Source organism: Athene cunicularia, assembly GCF_003259725.1.
Source record: "Athene cunicularia isolate RWA chromosome 2 unlocalized genomic scaffold, athCun1 chr2_part1, whole genome shotgun sequence".
NCBI lineage: Eukaryota > Metazoa > Chordata > Aves > Strigiformes > Strigidae > Athene > Athene cunicularia.
The window spans coordinates 93,334,625-93,355,340 of NW_020799095.1; the positions used below are offsets into that span (position 1 = coordinate 93,334,625).

The 20,716-nt window shown below is 34.5% G+C and overlaps 1 protein-coding gene across 1 annotated transcript in view; it reads left to right on the top strand.

Moving 5' to 3' along the window:
- The first annotated feature begins 4,660 nt into the window (after positions 1-4,660).
- Positions 4,661-20,716, top strand: part of RTTN (rotatin) — a 63,052-nt gene continuing 46,996 nt past the window's right edge. The window contains exons 1-12 of the mRNA XM_026843596.1: positions 4,661-4,715; positions 5,121-5,292; positions 6,381-6,480; positions 8,550-8,638; positions 11,210-11,327; positions 11,607-11,703; positions 12,481-12,549; positions 12,770-12,958; positions 14,052-14,291; positions 17,317-17,461; positions 19,106-19,260; positions 20,319-20,538. Coding sequence (XP_026699397.1) covers positions 5,209-5,292; positions 6,381-6,480; positions 8,550-8,638; positions 11,210-11,327; positions 11,607-11,703; positions 12,481-12,549; positions 12,770-12,958; positions 14,052-14,291; positions 17,317-17,461; positions 19,106-19,260; positions 20,319-20,538 — 1,506 coding nt within the window. The 5' untranslated portion in view covers positions 4,661-4,715; positions 5,121-5,208. The remainder of the gene's footprint in view (positions 4,716-5,120; positions 5,293-6,380; positions 6,481-8,549; positions 8,639-11,209; positions 11,328-11,606; positions 11,704-12,480; positions 12,550-12,769; positions 12,959-14,051; positions 14,292-17,316; positions 17,462-19,105; positions 19,261-20,318; positions 20,539-20,716) is intronic.

The following is a 20,716-nucleotide window of genomic DNA, read 5'->3' on the forward strand; positions in this document are numbered from 1 at the left end:
CATAAGCTATTCAGTAATATTGTCTCACAAAATAAAATTCACTTTTCTATTTTGATAAAATACTTTGTTGTAATTATTATTTTCTATAATGGACATCAGGAAAACTTACTGAGCTTATAGCACAATTCACTAATGTACAAAGGTGCTTGAACTAGTCTTTTGCAGAAAAAACCCTACTTCCACTGAATGACACTTGTATCTTTTTGTGGGATTTTTACCTCCCTGTTTTACGTTTTGCTTATTTTAATGTAATACCAAACAGCTCATAAAGTTTGTCTAATTTATTTTCACTATTATTTAAAATAAAAACAAAATTATTTTGTATTTCTTAGTCCTCTGTAGCAACAGGATTTTTCAGTCTGTCATCTATAATGACGGTGTTTCTTCCAGGGCTGTAATGTTTAGATTTCAGAACTGTAGTCTTCCAAGCTGCATGAAGAGAGCCTTTCAATTGCATGACAAATTCAGTCAGTCTGTAATACAAGATATAGTGTTGGGGACTGTCTTAAATTTTTAAACTAACCAACTTTATTTTTACTGAAGGACTGTTTAGGTATTCATAATATTGCTAAGCCTGTGTCTTCAGTCTGCCATGGAGTACATTTTCTTCTTCATCCAAAAGTTTTATATGAAATCTGTACGTTTGGACTTCAGGAAGATAAGAATGAGGTACTATGTTTAGTAGCTGTAAGTTGATGTGCATGCAAAGTAGGTGTTGATATTCTTCATAGTGGTCTGAGACTTACCTGAAGTTTTGACTGCATAAGGTTTCTTCTATATAGAAAAGCTACTCAAGCAGTAAAGTTGTAGTAAATGGAACAACTTTTTTAATGATGAATTTGGAGACAAAATAATGTTTTGAGCACAGGATGCTATTAAATGTAATAAAGACCAATGAAAAATGAGATAAGCTATATTTTTTACTCTTTTTCTGTAATATATTCAGCCCTAATAAAATGTGCATATGATAAAATAGTGTGTGTGATGCTTTACATTTATGGAAAATGTGAAGTCTCAAGTCTTTGTAAAGGTGGGATGAGTTCTGAAATATGTGCATTGGTTGAACAGCAAAAAGACATTTTAAATCTGAAATGTCTTTGCTGTAAAAATCTATTTCATCACTACAAACACATCTGTGTTTAAATTTAATTACCTGAGTCTCATAAAAGTGTTTTATAGTATTATAGAATAGGACTAAGTTTCCTTTGGGTTCATTTATATGCATGAATGCTTAACGTATATATCCATTATTTCCTAGTTTATGTGTGAAGCTAAATAGGGAGTTCTGAGAGGGGAAAAATCACTTAGGTTATTTGTAACTACTTTATAGCTGATCTGTAAGGTCCCTGCAGTTAGAGGAGAAAGAAGATTGACTAACAAATTTTTATTTATTTTTTTTAGCTTGTCTTCTGAAACAAGATTTCTTTTTTTTTTTTTTAACACAGCGCTATGCACAATTCCACTTAGAAGTGATTTTTTTGGATGTTAGCATTTTAAAAGAAGTAAAATATCTTTGATAATGTGCTATGTATTTGTACTTTCTATGTAATTTCCAAGGAAAGCATTTAATTTGTTTGACTAATCCCTTGGATGTCTTACTAGAAACACAGCTAGATTTCTCTTTTAGTGATTGGTCAAGCATAACAAACAGGTTTCAACTGATACTGAATTTTAAATGATCATTGAGACAGAGAATGCGTGTTCAGAAAATTATCTCATCTTGTTCTCTTTACCTAATTACGCGTATTTGTTCAAAAAAATGTAACGATCATATCAAAGCATATTTTTATTTTTACTTCTTGAATGTATATATGCTATTTAAGTTTTCATACAGCATCAGCTTAATCTTTCAGGCATGTGACAGTGAGAAGAAATTGAGAAGAACCTTGTATTCCAAGGTTGGGCTTAAGATTTGCCATGTGATTTTTACAAATCCAGTCCCTTAAAGATAGGCTAGAGTGATATTATTAAAAGGCTGTTCTTGTTGCCTGTGGTGAGAGGATTTTTAGCTCTGGCATAAAATACAGGGTTTTAGCTGCTAAAGGTAGGTATTTTTACACTATGTAAGGAAGAGTAAATTCTGAGAAGCATTTTTTTCCCCCCTCTTCCTATTATGGTAATAAAATAAGCTTGTAAATACTTTTAATATTGCATATAGTATAAATTACATGCTGTATACAGGGTATATTAATACAGTAGAAATGCTGTATCATATCTTTTTTATTTTTTGATAAAGAGCTTCAGATAAATTCATGTACAATTTGAAATATTTGTTATTTAGTTTGACTCTTATCCTCAAGAAAGTGAAATGGCCATGTAACAGGTTTTGTCACTTCCTGGGTCGTTAGAACCACTGGGAATGAAACGCCCTGGAAATGTAGGATCAGGAAAGAAAAGATACAGAATTCATTTCACCTGCAGGATAGAGGGACCAATACGTGTATAAATTGAAATAATTACTTGTTTTATTTCAGAAAAGGCAAACCAGAGTTCTAAGGGGAAAATACTTGGGTGCTATTTAGGTAGAACTATTTGCATGTTTTCTCTGAGAAGCTTTTCTAGTAACAAGTGTTTAGTGTGACAGACAATCTTAAAAATTCTGCAGTGACAATATTTTATCTTTTTGAGATGTTGTATATTTCCAATTACAACACTGATAAGCTGACTAGACACATCAGTGGTTACATTAGTGTTTTTTTGTGTGTGTGTTTTTTGTGTTTTTTTTATTGAGCAGGTGAACTCTACAGCCAAGGCCATTCTGATGCATCTATTGCAGGGACAATTAGTGATGGCAGTATTGACGTGGAATAAGTTTGTTGAGGCCCTCTATCCCATCCTTCCTGTTTTACAGGTACTTCTGAATGCTTTAATCTGAATTTGATGTGTGAAATCATGTAAACAGCAACACTGTCATGTTAAACAACAAACAGAATATTCACCTAAGTAGCAGATGGAAAATAGATTAACAGTAGTGTATCTAGTGTTATCAGATGTCAATGTTTTATAGGTATCCTAATGCCAGTCCAAGTTACTTCTCTGAATTTGTAGACAAATTTTAGCCTGGTATTTCTAGAATGTGAAACTTTGAACTGTAATAAAGATCAGCACATAGTGATTGGGACTTAAATGGTTTGAAGATATGAGTGGATAATCCAGGTATAGATTAAAACATTGCATGCTTTTAGTTAATAATTGATAGAATGTCCTACATATCTCAAATTTGAAAATTGTAACACTTCTGTGATAATTATGTAGTTTTCTGATCAAGCAGGTGCTTACTAAATAGCAATATGTGTAAGCTGTGTTTTCTGTGTATTTTGATATTTGGTTTTTGGTTTCTTTGTTTCTGGTATTATGGAAGTATCAAGTCACTATTATCCTTAGACCTTAGTCTTTATATCTGTAGCAATGTGCAGACTCTCTTTTCATTATTTTTACTCTCTTTTCATTATTTTTACTCTCTTTTCATTATTTTTACTCTCTTTTCATTATTTTTACTCTCTTTTCATTATTTTTACTCTCTTTTCATTATTTTTACTCTCTTTTCATTATTTTTACTCTTGGCTTGATCTTATGGGAACTTTTGCCTTTTTCAGTCTCATTTTCAGCCTAATTGCTCCATCCTTTACTGTTTTTTCTCTAGTGCTAGAAATTTACCTTCTGTGATCTGCCTATAGTCTTCCAGATTAGATATTTTGCTGCACCTATCTGATCTCTGTTTTTCCTGGTATCTATTTTGCCCTATTTCTGTCTTTTATTTATTAGTTAATGCATCCAAGTACACTTTTTGTCTCTGTTTTTTCAAAAAAAAATCACTCTTCATAATTACACCTACTTACTTGCATCATTGCTATATATTCATTTGTTGCCTGCACCACAGTATTACCATAAGTTGAAAAAACCTGCTTGTATAACCTAAACTCTTACATAAAAGGCACAGAAATCAAGGCAGAAATGGGAAGAAATTGCAAATAAGATGGGCCATGAAATAGAAGACCCAGACAGAAAAATATATGTAAATACATTGAGAACTTGAAAGTGGTGGGAGGAAGGTTACTTCAGAATTTTCTCACTCAGTAATGTCAGGTTTTCTGTGTTATCTACGTACATATCTTCCATTGATATTCAAGATTAAAGAGGTGGGGGATTAATACAAATTGTAGACTACGCATGTGAGAAAGAATTTATCCCTGCTTTCATTTTTGTGAGTAGAATTTTCCTCTGTTCTAGAGTGGCTGTAGTGGCTACATACAGTAGATACCTGAGCAGAGCGTACTAGAGGCCTTTATTTACCTGGCTCATATAAAATGCATTGTATTTCACGGTATAAATGTTTGCAGTATCAGTACTTGGTGTAACTGATTCTGGTATGTCTTGTTTGTGTGAAAATGCTTTGACAAAATATCTGAAAACAGGTTTTAATGCTTTGAAGTAATTTTCTTGTAGGGACTGAATTTTAGTTATTGAAATGGAAACTGACCTTACAAAGCAGCATCATGTTGACAGATTGAAGGGTAAAGCTTCTGGTCAAAAATCTTAATTTTATTTCATTTGTATACAGAATAATTTGTTATTTTTTAAAATTGTTTTTCTGGAGCAATATTAATCTGCAGAAATAGAATGTTTTCTTAAAGGTTACTTTAAGAAGGTATTGCTTCTTCACCACCCTCCCTCAGCCTCTAAAAGGGGATTACCTTGTGTAATTTGCTAAATTAGTAACAGATTTTTTTTTTTAATTTTGGAAATTTTTGTTTGGTTGGTTTAGGGTTACGCTGACACAAAAGATACGCTAGGTAACCGTATCCTTGCTTTGAGTGAAACAACCTCTGACAAAGGAGAGGGTATTCTCCCTAGAACTACTAGACTACGGGCTGCTCTGCGTCTTCTCTTCTCAAAACAGCAGTTGTAAGTAATGCCCTGACATCTTCTAATTTTGATGATAACAATGTCTCCTCTAAAAACCAAACTGATTATTATGTAGTGGGTTGATTTGAAAGGTAGATTGATCAGTAGTGAGTTGAATAAGTACCTGCCCATTAATTTTGTAAATTAATTAATTCTTAACTATACAGCTAAAGTTATATTGGAAAACTACCTTATATTTTTGTTTACTCCTTTAGGGTTCGTTCTATAGCACTTAAACATTTAACATTCCATCTTTTGAATGAAGAAGGGGCAAACCTGAAGCGCCCACATCTGCATGGTAGTATGCTTTCCAGCATTTCAAACTTATTTATTCTAGAAAGAGCTATTGAGCTAAAATTGAATGATAAAACGGAGTCGATATTTAAGGTGAGTAAACTCTGTCTAAACAGTGTGTCATCAAAGAACTCTTCTACTGGTCCATTCATTGAATTTACCACTTTCTGAATGTTGAAATACTTCATAAAAATTGGCTTGCTTCATAAAAAGAAAGCCATTAATATATTCTTTCCATTTGAACTGAAACAGTAGCTTTTATGCTAACATGCAACAATAAGAAAAAATGAAATCCTTTTTTTTTTTTTCCTTTTTTTTTTTTTTTTCCTCTCTGTAGATAAGTTAATGGCAAGACTTGAGTACATGGAGAACATAGGCCTGCTCTGTTTACAACAGTTTTCTTGTGCACTGATAGAGTTCAATTTTTCTTCTCCTAAAGCTTTTTTTCCCCACAAAATCAGTTTTTACTGAAGCAAGCACAAATAATTTTTAATGTGAAATATTCTAAAACAGATTACAAATTTATGTCTGTTTTCTTAATATTGCTGCTTTTGTAAAGTGAAAAACAAATCACAAGTATTTGACCTATAGGAAAACATATCCTTTTTTTTGTTTGTTTTATTTTTTTTACTATCACCCTTCCATTCTCCTTCCTTCTTTACCCTCAACACTTTCAGATTAGCAACATGTTAACCAAATGCTAAGATGCTTGCCCTCTGAAAAAACTATTCTGACTGCTCATTGTGTCCTTGATTTATACGCTGCCCATACATCTTTCATAAAGTTAGGACTTGAAAATTATATGGATATGTAGGATTATTTAAATTTCTCTAACTCTCTAACCATTAAATACTCAGTTTCCTTCACAGACTTCCAAGCATATTCCAGCATTTCTGTGTCATGTTGAGCTTTCTGTAGTCCTACATAAATTAAGCATAATTTGTTAGAAATCTGAATCTGTTGTGCTCTAGAAACTGTAATCTTATTTCACAGGGGTGGTATTAGAGATTTCAAAAAGATTATAACCTAATCCTTATTACATGCATGTGGAATCTAATCAAATAAATTCTAATAAGGAATTTAGATCTTTTTATTTTCTACTTTTTGTTAGAAAGTTTGGCTGGTTACCTTCTTTCACAATAGTGTACTTGGATGTAAATCTAATATACTTTTATTTTTAGGCAGAAACTGTTGAAAAGCTGTATGGCATCTTGACTTCTGATGCTGTTGACCTAGTTTTACGGAAGTCTGCAGCTGAGCAGCTAACTATCATTTTAGAAGGTAAAATTCTTCATAAAACGTGTGTTCGTGTGTTGATCATTGTGTAAGCGTGTTGGTTTAAGCCCTGCTGGGACCAGAGAACATGTTGCTGTTGCCCCTCCCCCACCCTCAGCCGGTCGGGCTGGCAGTGAGGCACAAACCCCAGCTAAAATAAGAAGAAATTTAATACAACGGTGTGATAAAACAATCTGAACAACAAGAGTGGCAATGATAACAACAATAAACAGCAATAACAGTGAAGAAGACAAAAGATATACAGAGAAATACCACAAAATGGTCACGGAGCAGCTCCCCGCCACCAAAAAGCCAAAGCAAAAGTAAAATCAAAGTTTTCTGCCCCTGGACCTGACGTCAGCATGGTATGAATAACCCGGCTGGAGATCCCTTCCCCCTCTCTCTCTGCTGGGGAAACTCATCCCTATCCTAGTTGAACCAGGACAGTAAGCTTGCAGTTTTGCTAGGTTTTCTATATGTTTGTGCCAAGGGTACTCTTCATAATTCCTACAGGTATTGTTGGACCAGAATTTTAACACTATTGTGGATGATCTACCAATTCAACAAATAACTAATTTTTATTTGTCACCCTGAAGAATAAGAGATAGTGGTCTTACTAGTTAAAAACAGCTTCCTTGGGTAATGGAGTAAGAGGAATTCTGTAAGCTCTGCAAGAGCTTTTTTCCTGCTTTTCCTTTTTAATGTTCTTTGGTTTGTTGGTCTGTCTTGGAACTAATGGTGCTTCAAATTTTTTTCTCTTGCTAACTCAGATGCTTAGTCTTGAGTGAGTGAGGCAATGGTTAATATAAAATACATATATATTTTTGGTGGTGGCATATTTTAACTAAGAAAGTTAATTCTTAGATTACACAGGCTAGCTAAAGGGATTTTATACTTAGAATGATAGAAGAAATTGTTCTCTGAGTTTCTTCCTCCATTTTGAGTTAGTAACTACAGTTAAAATGGATTGAAACATCATTTGTGTGAATGAGGGTTCAGTAAACTCAAGCAAAGCTTTGATGATTATACCCTCTTTCAATATGAAGAGGCAGACTCCCTGTGGCATTTCATCTAATGTGTTTGCAAGGAAAGTGTTCCTCCTTTTACTCTGTGTTTTAAGTGAGTAATCATAAATTTGCATCACAGCTGTTTTCTTGTAATTGTATTGCTCACATGGGGAAAAAGTATGAATTCTGGTAAAGAAGATCTGATTAAGATGCAAGTAAGCAATCTTGTATAGAGCATTATTTGACTTGGTGCAGGCTCATAACTGTAGTTGCAAACCTGGGTGTTTGTACTCTACTTATTCAAGCTCTGATTCAAGTATGTTTTCTTCAAGGAACTCAAATCCTAATGATAGAACATAATTTTTTCATCCTGGGAAGGTGAAGTCTTAGATAATATTAAAATTAAAATTTTTCTTGTCAGAAAAATTATCTAAAAATGATAAAGTTTCTACTTTGTCATGTAAAATACAGTTATGGCAGCCAAAGTTTTCAGATGTCAAACGATAATATGAAACACAGCATTGGGTGAAATTGCAAAGGAAAAAGCATGGCCTTATCAGGACAAATTTCCTATGAAAGATCACTTTTATAATTATTTTAAAAATCCCCACAAACCCAACCAACCCAAATGACATAGCTTTTTTGTTATGGAGTATTCTTAAACCAGGTGCTATGAAGGATATCACTGGAAAATACTCTCATGGTGATGGAGTAAATACCGGGTTTAGTTCCATATTAAACTGTTAAAATATTACAAGTGAAATTCTAGTTTCACTGAAATTATGTTGCACTGGGGATCACTGTAACTGTGGAACATAATTTCTCATTGGAAGTTATAGAAGATATTTAAGAGTCTGGTGTTCAAGAGGCTACTATAGTCAGGTAACAAGACTTTGAAGATTCTTGCCTTGGTAGAGCTAGAGCTGTGCTTGTTCTGTTGATTGGCAATTGTGGAAACCTGTTCTCAACAGCCAGTTTGTCATCTTGCAGAAAGAAGTTTAATATTAAATTGATGCAGAACCAGTAATTATGACTTTTTTATTTTATTTTTTTTTTTTTTAATTACAGATACCAAAATGCATGGCATTGTGAAAAACTTGGGCATGGTAGAAAAGATTTTGTCTTACCTTAATGAGTGCATACATGTGGATGGCAAGGTAAAACTATTGTTAGAAGGTCTCCTGCAAGCATTACACAGCATGCCAGTAGTACAATTTGCCTTTTTCTGCATTTATAAGACTAATTTTTGTGTATTAATACTGCACCTGCACAGAATACAAGTGTTTAGTAACAACTGTAATTGTAATATGTATTTTATTCATTATATTTTTGATAATGTTCAAATTCTCTTAATGAAAGAAGATTGATTTGCCTACCTATGACAATAGTTAGCTGGAGAATTATTTGTGTTTGGTGTGGTTCTGAAATATGCCAGAACTTCCCTTCCAGGGAAGAAGAAGGTTTTGAAGACCTTAAAAAAATAATTTTTGACGTTATTAAAAAAAAATAGTGTTATGTAGTATATCATAGTCTCTAAACTTAAGTTCTGAAGCAAATTATAATTAAAAATAAGATGTTATTGTAAATGGGAATCTACAAGTCAGATTGAGTTCAAGGTATAAGTAATTTTCTGACCAATACCTCATCTCACCAGGGATGGTGTCAGGAGATAAGAGCACATTTAAAGTTGAGTGTGTGTTTATTGTAGATGACTACGCTTTCTGGTTTTGTAATATGTCTAATCTGATGCTTGAATTTTTCTGAAATCCATTATTTGAAATAATTCTATGCAAGGTTATTTAGACTGTAAGTTGGTCAACATCACCTCACTGGATAAACTTTCTGCATATTTCTTAGTTCGCTTGCGTACTATTGTTAGAGCAGTCCAACAGTTCAAACCTTGAGTTATTTTAAGAAACCGTGAGAATTCTTATATAGTAATGACTTCTTTCCCAAAAATGTATAAGATAAAAGAACTGCTTGGTACTTAGTGGAATTCGTTCTATTTGTCAAACTAATGTAACTAATGTAACTAAAGTTACATTCTTCTTTGGCAATGGTAGGGTTTTTTTCCAGATTATCAGTATCGAGGATGATTTTATCCCTGTAGCATTAAGGAGTCTCTAGTCCAGTTTATGATAGCTTGAATATGATTACTTTTGTATCATTGAAACCCAGTTGGAGAAATTGAAATATTAGGTTCTTCAGGGTTTTTCACTGTGTGTTTTATAATGTCAGGTTTTTATTATCTTACCTTTTTTAGAGATACAGAGTAATGCAACTAGTGTTATGTTTTGGATAGTAGGTAGATATTAGCATAATTATTTAATAATACAGAAGTACAAGCATGGGAAGTATATTGCCTTAGGCAGATCCTTCATAGCCAAATAGGAAAAAGATCAGAATAATGTTTTTTAACCCTTTATAAACTTTTAATCCAAGAACGGCACAGACAACAGCTCTTGAGAGGCTGTGATACTTTTCTTTTGCATATATGGCTTGTGGAATGTAGGGTGTTTATACTGAGCAGGATGTTCAAACTTCACATGATGAAAGATGCAGAGTATTTTAAAGGAAAAATCTAAAATGGCACATGTTGAATGATGAATAGTTTAGATCAAGTCATCAGGAGAGCATAAGCGGAAAGCTGTATATGAAATTCCACTTCAAATGCTAGCATTCAGGAATTTGTCAGCTCTGTGTTGATAGAAGTTTTGGATTCCAAATGCTCTGCTCTGTAAATAACTGTAAAATGTTTCGTCGGCAGAATAACTAAGCAGTCTTACTCCTGTCTCTTGAGTACAACCAGTAGAGGTCCCATCCTTAGCTCCCTCAAGCTCTGACAGTTCTGACTACTTCCCAAGAAAATGAGCTATCTACCAGAAGAGAAAATAAATTAAGTAGGATCATTGCTTACCTCTTGTTTGATATAGCCTAGTCTAATCACAAAATAGTGCTGATTTCATTAAGTCAGAGAAAGACCATGTAGGTCATTAGGACACTATCCTGAGGGAATCTAGCCCAGATTCTGGTTCTCCCCTCAAATGTTCTTAGAAAAGTGGCTACCAAGAAAAGGATGAAGGAAGTAGTAGATGGTAAAAGCACTGTTTCCATACTAAATAAGAAGAGCTTTTGTTTATTCATTATTAAACTAAACTTTGTTGATGATGTGGTTTACAGAACCAAATTTAAAGGCAGAACCTCACGCAAGCAAAGTAATGTGACTGTGATAGACAAAGTCTTCTCAATCTTAAGAGCAGTGACTTGGGTCATATTTTTGGCCCTTTTGGCAAACTGCTTTCTCTTCTTAGGTTTCCTGATCTGAAAGGGTGGGACCCAGAAAATGAATGTGATAGAATAAGCTATTTGGATTTTTTAAAAAAGGAATAAACTTATGTGGTTTTAACAAACTTTTTTTTTTTAAAAAAAAAACCTTCAGCTCACATATATGCTTCTTAAAAATACATTATTTTGAAAGCAAATGTTATAATGGTGTTATGATGCCAGAGACCAATAAAATAACCATCAATTACTAATAAAAGAAAACCAGAAGTGAATAAACATTTTCTAATGAGGGTGCAGTTATCTGGATGAAATGTTCTTGTCTAATAAAGTTCTAGATTTCTCCACTAGGAAAGTGGAATGTATTTCTTCATAGCATGACAGTTTTTATTAAGCATCTCCTAACAGATTTACTTGTTATCTGTATTTATTCTCTGTTCCTGTAGCTTATGGAATCCATAGTGTTACCATGTCTAACACTCTTACGCAAACTTGTGTATGCTGATCCAGTAGTTCGTCTGTCCCTAGCACAGCAATCATCTTTACTGCTTTTGCTATTTAGAGGTAAAGATTCTATTTTGACTGTAATATATGTGTGGAGAGAAAATGTGTGAAATATGGTTAGATGTTTAACCAAAAGCCTTCTTAAGAAGCTTGTATCACTTCAGAGTCTCTAATGTTTAAAATATAAATCATTGTGTGCTAGTATTACCCATAGTATGGCATATGTTGAAGATGTTGACAAAATGACTGGAAATATATATTTTTTTTAAGCAGCATATTATGTATTATTATATGTCAATGTTTTCCTAACACATTTTTAAATATCTTTATTTTATTCAGTTTCCCTGATATTCCAAAATGATCGTGCTGTTTTAACTGAAACTACAATATTGCTTTGTCTTCTGTTATTTGATGAAGTAGCAAGAACAGAAACGTGGTATGAAAAAAGTTATTTAATGGTATAGTCTCTAGTTGAAACTAAGGGTTTTCATGAAGATGTTTTTATATAAATCCAGACAAAATATGCCCCAAAGTTTTGCATATCCAAAATTGTATATTTGTAGGCCAAATAAATTGTTTCAGTACTTGGGTTGTATGCTGCATAGGTCTACATGGCATATTTTTCCAGTATAAATGCTTTGTACCTCAGTGTTAATTTTAAGGTTACTTTCATTTTCAAAAAACCCTGATTGGTCTGTAATCCATCTTTTCCATAAATGGAAACTACACAAATCAAACAGCTAGCTGTAGGTGTGGTTTTTTAACTTAAAGTAAATAGAAGAATTCTAATTGTCTTTTAACTGTAGCAGTTGTCCTTAAACCAACAGACCTTAGCTTATGATATTTCGTTTTAAATTTACATATACTTAAGGGAAAAAAAAAGCTTTTAGAATTCACACACATGAAAAGTAGACAAGAATGATGCATATTTTCTCTCTAATAGAAAAAAGAAACAAGCATATGCTTTGGTATGCTCTTTAATTTCATTTTTATGTGCAGTAGATCTGCAATAAGTATTCTGTATCTGTGTGATTTAAGAACTATCTAAATATTGCATAATAATCTTTAATATCTCATAACCATGTTTATTAATACAAACTATCAATGGGTTATTAAAGAGCTAGCTGGAGGAAAAAATACAGCTATATCTGAATAATAAGTGCAACATTAGTAGAAAATTGAAGCTTAAAATAGAGAACTTAATGTCTTGCAGGGCTGATGACATAACCAGTAATGATACTGGCCTATCTACCTTCAGTTTACCTGTTGCTGTTGTTAGAAGGTATGTGTAGATGGTTTTGTTTTGTTTGTTTTTACAGTTAACTTTGCTGCTTTCCCTTTGCTGTTCTTCCTGAAGTATGAAGGTGGAAGAGTGAAGAGAAACCTTTGATGTTAAATCCAAAGTTGTCTGCATTTTTAAACATGGAGCTTTTTCTCCATGTCTTTGTTCTCTGAAAAACCCCCACCAACCACTTCTAAAAATGTTTTGTTTTGTTTTTTAGGTATCATCTCCCAGTCAGGATTAGTGCTCATCATGTAGTTAGTCCTAATACTGTTGTTGTACCTTTCTCTTCTGAGTGCTTGGCTATGAAACCTGTGTCAGATATGCTTAAGATGGCTTGGAATCTGTCGTGGTACCATGGGATTGAAAACCTACTGCAACTGATAAATTATGAGAAGGAAGCAGAAATGTGAGCCATTTTATCTTGATTTTAAATCCCAACATATTTTAATTAAATTAGTGTTCCATCAAGTTTAAATAGGTTTTCAACTTCAAACAGCAGTTCAAGTTGTTACTGGTTTAAAAATGCTGTCCTTTTAAATACAAAGGAGCATATCCCAAGAGGCTGTAGATATGTTGTCATAGCTAATGCTTTACCTGAATTGCGTTTATACACGAAGTCTAGAGCTTGATCCAACTTTTATTGACGATCAAACTCATTTTAAACAATTTCAAACGGGCTTTGTGGCTGGTTTTCTTTGTTTTTTTGGGAGCTGCCTATTTCCCCCTTTATAGTTTAATGACTTTTTTCTCTCTTTCATTGTGGATTTAAATTTCAAATAATTGTTCTTTTGTAATGGTAATAGTAAGAATTATGGTAGATAATGAAGAAAATTCCCTTTACATCCTTTGGTTAGCTCTTGATTAAGCATCATTTCCCTCTTTGAGACTATTTTGTGTACAGAACTCAATGTCTTAAAGAATTCTTGATTTAATAGGGCTTAAACGCTTGTATCTATATCTCTGTCCCTCTTGACAACTCTTTAGTTTTTGCTTACTTCCTTTAAGGGGTACTACAAGTTTTAATTAGTAAATTAGTAAATAAAATATGGTTCTAAGCCATTGGAAATTGCAGTTATTGATATGATAAATTATTTTTGGTTTAAGTTTCCTCAGGCAAAACCTGAGCAATCTCTTAAAAAGAAAATAGGAGAATAGTGTAGTCCAAATGACCAACATTTACAATAGCATGGAGGAAAGGTTCATTACAAATAATGTGAATATCACCTTTCAAGTAACTTTTTGAGAAGTACCATTTTTCCAAAGAACCCAAACAGCTCAGGATTTAAATGTGATAGTGGTATTTGTTGTTATTGTTGGTTTTTTGTTTTTTTGGAGTGTGGGGGAAGGAGGAGAAGGAGGAGAAAGCATTGGTTAACAAAAATAAATTTGTAAGGCAATTTTTGTTTTGTCTTCTCATTTGAACTGGGAAGTGAGTCAACACTCACTGAAATTGTTTGTAAAGATACTGTGTTACTAATTTTTCTCTTATGCTTTTTCAGATTTTTAGACTCTCTAAAACTATCCTCAGAAGACATTCTTGTACTCAAAATAACTCACACAAACTATGGACTGCAGTATTGTCTTAATTCAGTCATTCAGGCAGGATCCCACAGGGATGTTAGGGCTGCCCTCACTAGGCTTAGTTTTTATATTCTGAATGACAGACTTGCATTAAAATCCAGTTCTGGCTCTTGTAGAATGACTTTGAAGAATTTTGTTTGGCAAAAAGCAATAAACAGGTAAGCATATTGGTGGAAATCCATTAAAGAGTATGATGCTTAAATTGTGAATTTCCTACTTTTCATATTTTAAATTTATACAGTTGATTGTCTGATTCTGACACATATATGTTGTTTCATGTGTCTGCTGGAGGGAAAACACAGCAGGGCACAATCAATCCAATAGGTTCCTGGAGATCATCAATGACAACTTCCTGATCCAAGTGACAGAGGAGCCAACAAGGAGGGGTGGTCTTCTGGACTTCATGCTCACAAAGAAGCAAGGGCTCATTACGGATGTGAAGGTCTAAAGCAGCTTTGGCTGTAGTGAACATGAGGTGGTAGAGTTCAGGATCCTGAGAGGAGGAAGGAGGGCAAAAAGTAAGATCACAGTGCTGGATTTCAGGAGAGCAAACTTTGGCCTCTTCAAAAAATCTCATTGTTAGTGTCTGATGGAATCAGGCCCTGGAGGGAAGAGACGCCCAAGAAAGCTGGTTAACATTCAGTGATCGCTCCCTCCAAGCTCAAGAGTGGTCCATGCCATTGAGCAGAAAGTTGGGCAAAAATGCCAGGGGGCCTGCATGAATGAAAAAGAAGCTGCTGTCAAAATGCAAACACAAAAAGGAAGCCTACAGAGGGTGAATATAGGAACAAGTAACTTGGGAGGAATATAGAGACACTGCCCAAGCCTACAGAGATGCAATTAAAAAAGCCAAAATCCCACCTGGAATTGAATCTGGTGAGGGGCGTCAAAGGCTAAAAGGGCTTCTATAAGTACATAGGTGACAAAAGGAAGGTTAGGGAAAATATGGGCTTGCTGATGAATTGGACAGGGCCCACAGTGATACAGGACATGAAAAGGCTGAGGTCCTGAGTGCTGTCTTTACTAGCAAGACCAGCTCAGGAATCCAAGAGACCAGGAGGAAAGTCTGGAGCAAGACAGACATATCATTGATGGAAGAGGATCAGTTTAGGAAATACATAAGCAAACCAGACATGCATAAGTCCATGGGCCCTGATGAGATACACCCATGAGTGTATCCTAGCTAATGTAATATCATGTCAATTTTGATCAATCAAAGTGACTGGGAGAAGTGCCTGAGAATGGGAAGAAAGCAAATGTCATTCCTATCTTCAGAAAGGGCAGGAAGGAGGACCCAGGGAGCTACAGGCTAGTCAACCTCACCTTGATGCCTGGGAAAGTGATGATGCTGCCAATCCTGGAAACCATTTCTGTGCATATGAATGATAAGAAGGTCATCAGGAGTAGACTGTATGGATTCACCAAAGGGAAATCATGCTTGACCAGCCTGTGCATATTCCTGTACAGTGAAGTGACTGACTTGGTAGGTGAGGGGAGAGCAGTGGATATTGTGTACTTTGACTTCAGGAAGGCTTTTTGACAATGTCTCTCATAAGATCCTTGTAGAGAAGGTAATAAGGTATAAGTGGGATGAGTAGACGGTGAATTGGATGGTAAACTGGCTGAAGGGCCAGGCCCAGAGGGTGGTGATAAGTGGCACAAAGTCCAGTTGTAAGGCAGTAACTAAAAATGCACCCTAGGGATCAATATGGGGTCCAGTCCTATTCAGTATCTTAATTAATGATTGGGATGATGGGACAGAATGCACCATTCTGCAGAAGCAGGTTCTTTTATGTGACAAAACTCGGAGGAGTGGCTGATATGCCAGGGTTGTGCTACCATCCAGAGGGACCTCCACAGGCTGAAGTGGGCTGACAAACCTCATGAAGTTCAAGAAGGGAAAGTGCAAAGTCCTGCACCTGGAGAGGAACAACCAATATATGCTGGGGGCCACCCAGCTGGAAAGCAGCATTGCAGAAAAGGACCTGGGGGTCCTGGTGGACGCCAGGCTGAGCATGAGCCAGAAACATGCTTTTGCAGCAAAGAAGGCTAATGATATCCTGGACTACATTAGGTGGACTGTTGCCAGCAAGTCAAGGCAGTGGGATGCCACCTCACTGGAAGTGTTCAGGGCCAGGTTGGATGGATGGAAAGTGTCCCTGCACATGGCAGGGGGCTTGGAACTAGATGATCTTTAAGGTCCCTTCCAACCCAAACCACTCTATGATTCTGTACTGGAGAGAGTCAAATGAAGCACCACCAAGATGATAGAAGACTGGAGCATCTTTCCTATAAGTAAAGGCTGAGAGAGCTGGAACTAGTTAGTCTGGAGAAAAGGAGACTCAGAGGGGGGATCTTATCTATATGCCTACCTGAAGCAAGGGTATAAAGAAGATGGAGCCAGGCTCTGTCTAGTGGTGCCCAGTGACAGGACCAGAGGCAATGGGCATACACTGAAACAGGTTCCCTCTGAACATCAGGAAGTGGGTTTTTACTGTGAAGGTGATACAGCGCTGGCACAGGTTGCCCAGAGAAATTTTGGTGTCTCCATCCTTGGAGATATTAAAAAGCCACATGGACATAGGCCTGAACAACTAGCTGCAGGTGTATTTGCATGGTCAGGGTGGCTGTACCAGGTGACCTCCAGAGGTCCTTTCCAACTTCAATGACTATGATTATGTGATTCTGTAATTTACGTATACAAACCCAGCAAAAAATAAGAATGTTGTATTTAAAATAGTGATTATTTAAAAAGCATAGGTAGGCTTTGCTATTACTATTATTTACTAGTATTTAATAGCTAATTACCTTTTTTCTTTCCTGTCTTGTGACACTGTTGAGATTTTTTCTGTCTTTTACTATATGCAATTCCATGTTTACTATATGTAAATACACTTTTAAATATACATAACAATTTTGTATTAATACACAATAAATGTATAATAGTATATAATAATTCAATATAAGCAATATTTTTGTAAAAGCACTTAAATATATTTAATTTAGTATAGAGCATATATATCATATAATTAATGTAATTCCATATTTGCTATAAGTAAATATATATAATAGACATATTTACTCTATACAATGTCACATTTGCAGGTGTCTTCAGTCCTGTTAGTCTGAGATCTTAAACTCTCTTTTAATGTATGAAAGTAAATATTTTTGTTTGCATTCAAGGTTTCTGCAAGTGCTTCCAGCTTCTGTGGAGGATGAGAAGCTTTTAGTGGATGTCTTAAGACTTTTAAACAAATTGCTTAAAGAGCAGAGATCAAGTTTGGACTCAGACCATCTAAAGTGGATCTTGAAATCATTGCTTAAAAGTGTAAGAATATACCTGAAGTTAGCTGTAGATTGTAAGAAATGACACAACTGTGAACTGGTTGGCAGGTTTCTTTCAGGTGTTTCAAGGAAACAGACTCCTGTTAACAAGAGCAAAAAATAGCAGGTCTTGTAGTATTAATGTCTGCTAATTTGTGGTCGGTGCTACAGTTCTAGTGTTTGGGGAACTTAACTTTGAACAAGAATAAATTTTCTTCTCTCCTTTACTTGTTACATGATTTGTTTCTCTGAACTTAAATGTTGTATTTGCTAGAAGGAAACAACACCTGCCTCTGTGTGTCTTGCTCTGTTGTAGTTAACTACAGATATATGATTGTATAGAGCCATATAACTACAGTTAGCTATGCATAGCTCTGTGCACAGAACTATTATCTACATATAGCTATATATATATATACATGTGATATGGTTAACTATGTAACTATACATACATATACATGTGCAGACATACACAACCGTATAAAGTATGCTTAGCTACATATGTATTATCTGTGTAACCTAATGGATGATGTTTCATACAGGTGTGTTGGAATCTTCTGTGTGGCAAAGATATAAATGGAGTTATCTGTCTTGTCCCAACTTTCAATTCTTGTTCTTAATGCAAGTTTTTCCTTTTCAGTATGCCTGTCACTTAAGTTTCAATTTTAAATGGTTATAGTATGTTGAAGTAAAATATTTTTATAAGCATGAGGAAGGTATTATGTAAGCTTACAATTCAGTAGTTGTCTTTAAAATGCAATTTTTTTTCATTTCATTTTTTTTAGACTCTTGTGGTTTCTATTTGAGAGATTTGCTGGGGCCAATACTGTTCATTTAAGATGTGTAAAACTGGAAAGTATAAAACTAAATAGGAAATGAACATCATAAAGTAGTGTTTAAAAATTCTATATATTTGTTTAAATAATTCAATCTTCCTGTATAAAAAACAGTAGTTAAATGACAATCATAAGTTTGCAAAGTACTACTCTTAACAAAGCAAGAGCGTACTTCCCACATGCAAGATCATTCATAGCCTTACAAAGGATATCATATGTTAAGTACAGTCTGCATCTACTTACATTTTCCCATTTTAAAATACAAACTAAACATTTAGAAGAAAAAAAAAAGCTAGTAGACTTCATTTCAATTACTTATAGAATTCAGGTACTTCAATTTATATGGATAACTAGGAACCTTATAAAATTGTGTAAGTATGGCCCATTCAATATATTAATATAAGATCTTTATATTAAATTATTTTAAGTCTTTCAAGCGAGACATACAAGAGATAACCTGAACTTGGGTTTTGTGATTTTATTTATTTATTTATTTATTTATTTTATTGCAGGTTGCTGCTCTTTGTAACTTTGATTTTTCTTTCATGCTTCAGAATATACTCTGTTATGGCTTAATGCCAGGAATTTTTAAAGTCCTTAACAGTAGTTTCTTTTGTGGCATTTAGTAGATTCAAGGAATTGGTAATTATAGGCATTTTTTACTGTGCTTTTTACAGAAATACTTCTTAGTAAAATGACCATGGAATTTGTGATTTATAATATGTCTCAACAGAGAAGTAGCTTTAGTGTGGGTATTAAAATAGGATTTAAACAATGCATTATGTGACTGTATTTTTATTCTTTTCTTTTAGAAACCTAAATCCCTTTTGGGCCTCCTGGTGCGACCAGAATCCCAAGTGCGGGATGAAATAGATGAAATACAGACTGCTGTCAGGCAGCAACTGGATAAGGAACTCATTCGTCTTTTTAACACATTATTATTTTGTTCCATGTCAGTGACTGACAGGTATGATGTAAATGGACCTGCCTGTGTAATTCTGACTGAGGATCGCAATGCTAACTACTGTTTTATCTCAGTCAGAATTTTAATATAATTATATCATAACTTATTGTTTTAAACTGTAAAAATGGAATACATTCCTCTTGAAGTGAAGATCAATGTTAGGTAGGCTTTTTCACATTAAAATTAGGAAATTAGCTAGGAAACTTGGAAGAATATGTACTAGTCACTTTTTCAGCAAATGGATAACTAAACTGCTTGCAGGGAGAAGATTGTCTATTTCTTTTTCACTGCTGGAAATTTGAACAAGCAAATGATAGCTTAATTGATTTTGTAGCATATATTTATAGCAAAGTAAAAACTGGAGTATTTGAAATATCGACAAATGATTACTGTAACTGAACTCCTTTTTTGGCTTAATACAGTATGTCAGTGTGTATTAGTGATTCTTTTAGGACAGCTACTTCCAACATGAAGTTCCAACCTTTTTCTGTCAGTCAAGCAAACACAGAGATGAATTTCTATTTTTTTTTTCTCCAAGTTTCTAATACAACAACTGCCCACACTAAATCTCTTTGTCTGAAAATATTCTGAGATACTAAAATTGTAGCGTAAGATATTTCAGCCTGTATTTTCTATCTACCTGAATTCTAGATTGATGGTATTTTGCAGGAAATATTTTAAGCTTGTCTCTTGAACCAGAACAAACATAAGCATAACTATTAAACGTTGCAACCCTTCTCATTATGTCATCCAGCGTTCTCAATTTCTTGGTCTTTATTTAACATGCTCCTTAGTAACTAGAGTTCTATCTCATTTGTCCTTTTTTAGTTAAGCAGTCCTGTTATAATCAGATGCAATATTATGTTTTCAGAACCTGGGTGAAGCTAGAAATGTCAAATTTCATTCCATATTACTTTGTGCATAAGGCAATAGTACCTAATTGAAATACTGAGACTCACAGACTAACAGTAAGAAGAATGAAGTGTTGGCCTCTTGGAAAATGATTCATTAGAATAGCTTCACGTTGACAGTTCTTTTTTGTTTTTTTACAATTAAACCAGAGAGGGCTTGGAACTTGCTGGCTCTTTCAGAACTGAGCTGGCTCTGAAGCTGCTGCAATGCTTAAGGCTAACAGATGCACCACATTTTTATGGACTTCCTTCACTGGAGAGAACATTACGAGGAATGGTTCATGTTACTGCACTTCCAGACTGGAGTACCTATTCTGCTGCAGTTGAACCTGTCACAATTTGTAAGAAATACTTAACAGGTCTTCTTGAGGTAAGTAGTTTATGTTACAACTTAGCTTTTGGTTTGAATGCTTGTAAAGAACTATGTATCTAATGACACTATAATTTTATGATGTACTTTTAGTGAGTATCATCACTAGGAATAGGTGTGGGAAAGATGCTTTATTTCTGCGAAGTAAACAGCAAAAATATGGACACTAGACTGATGT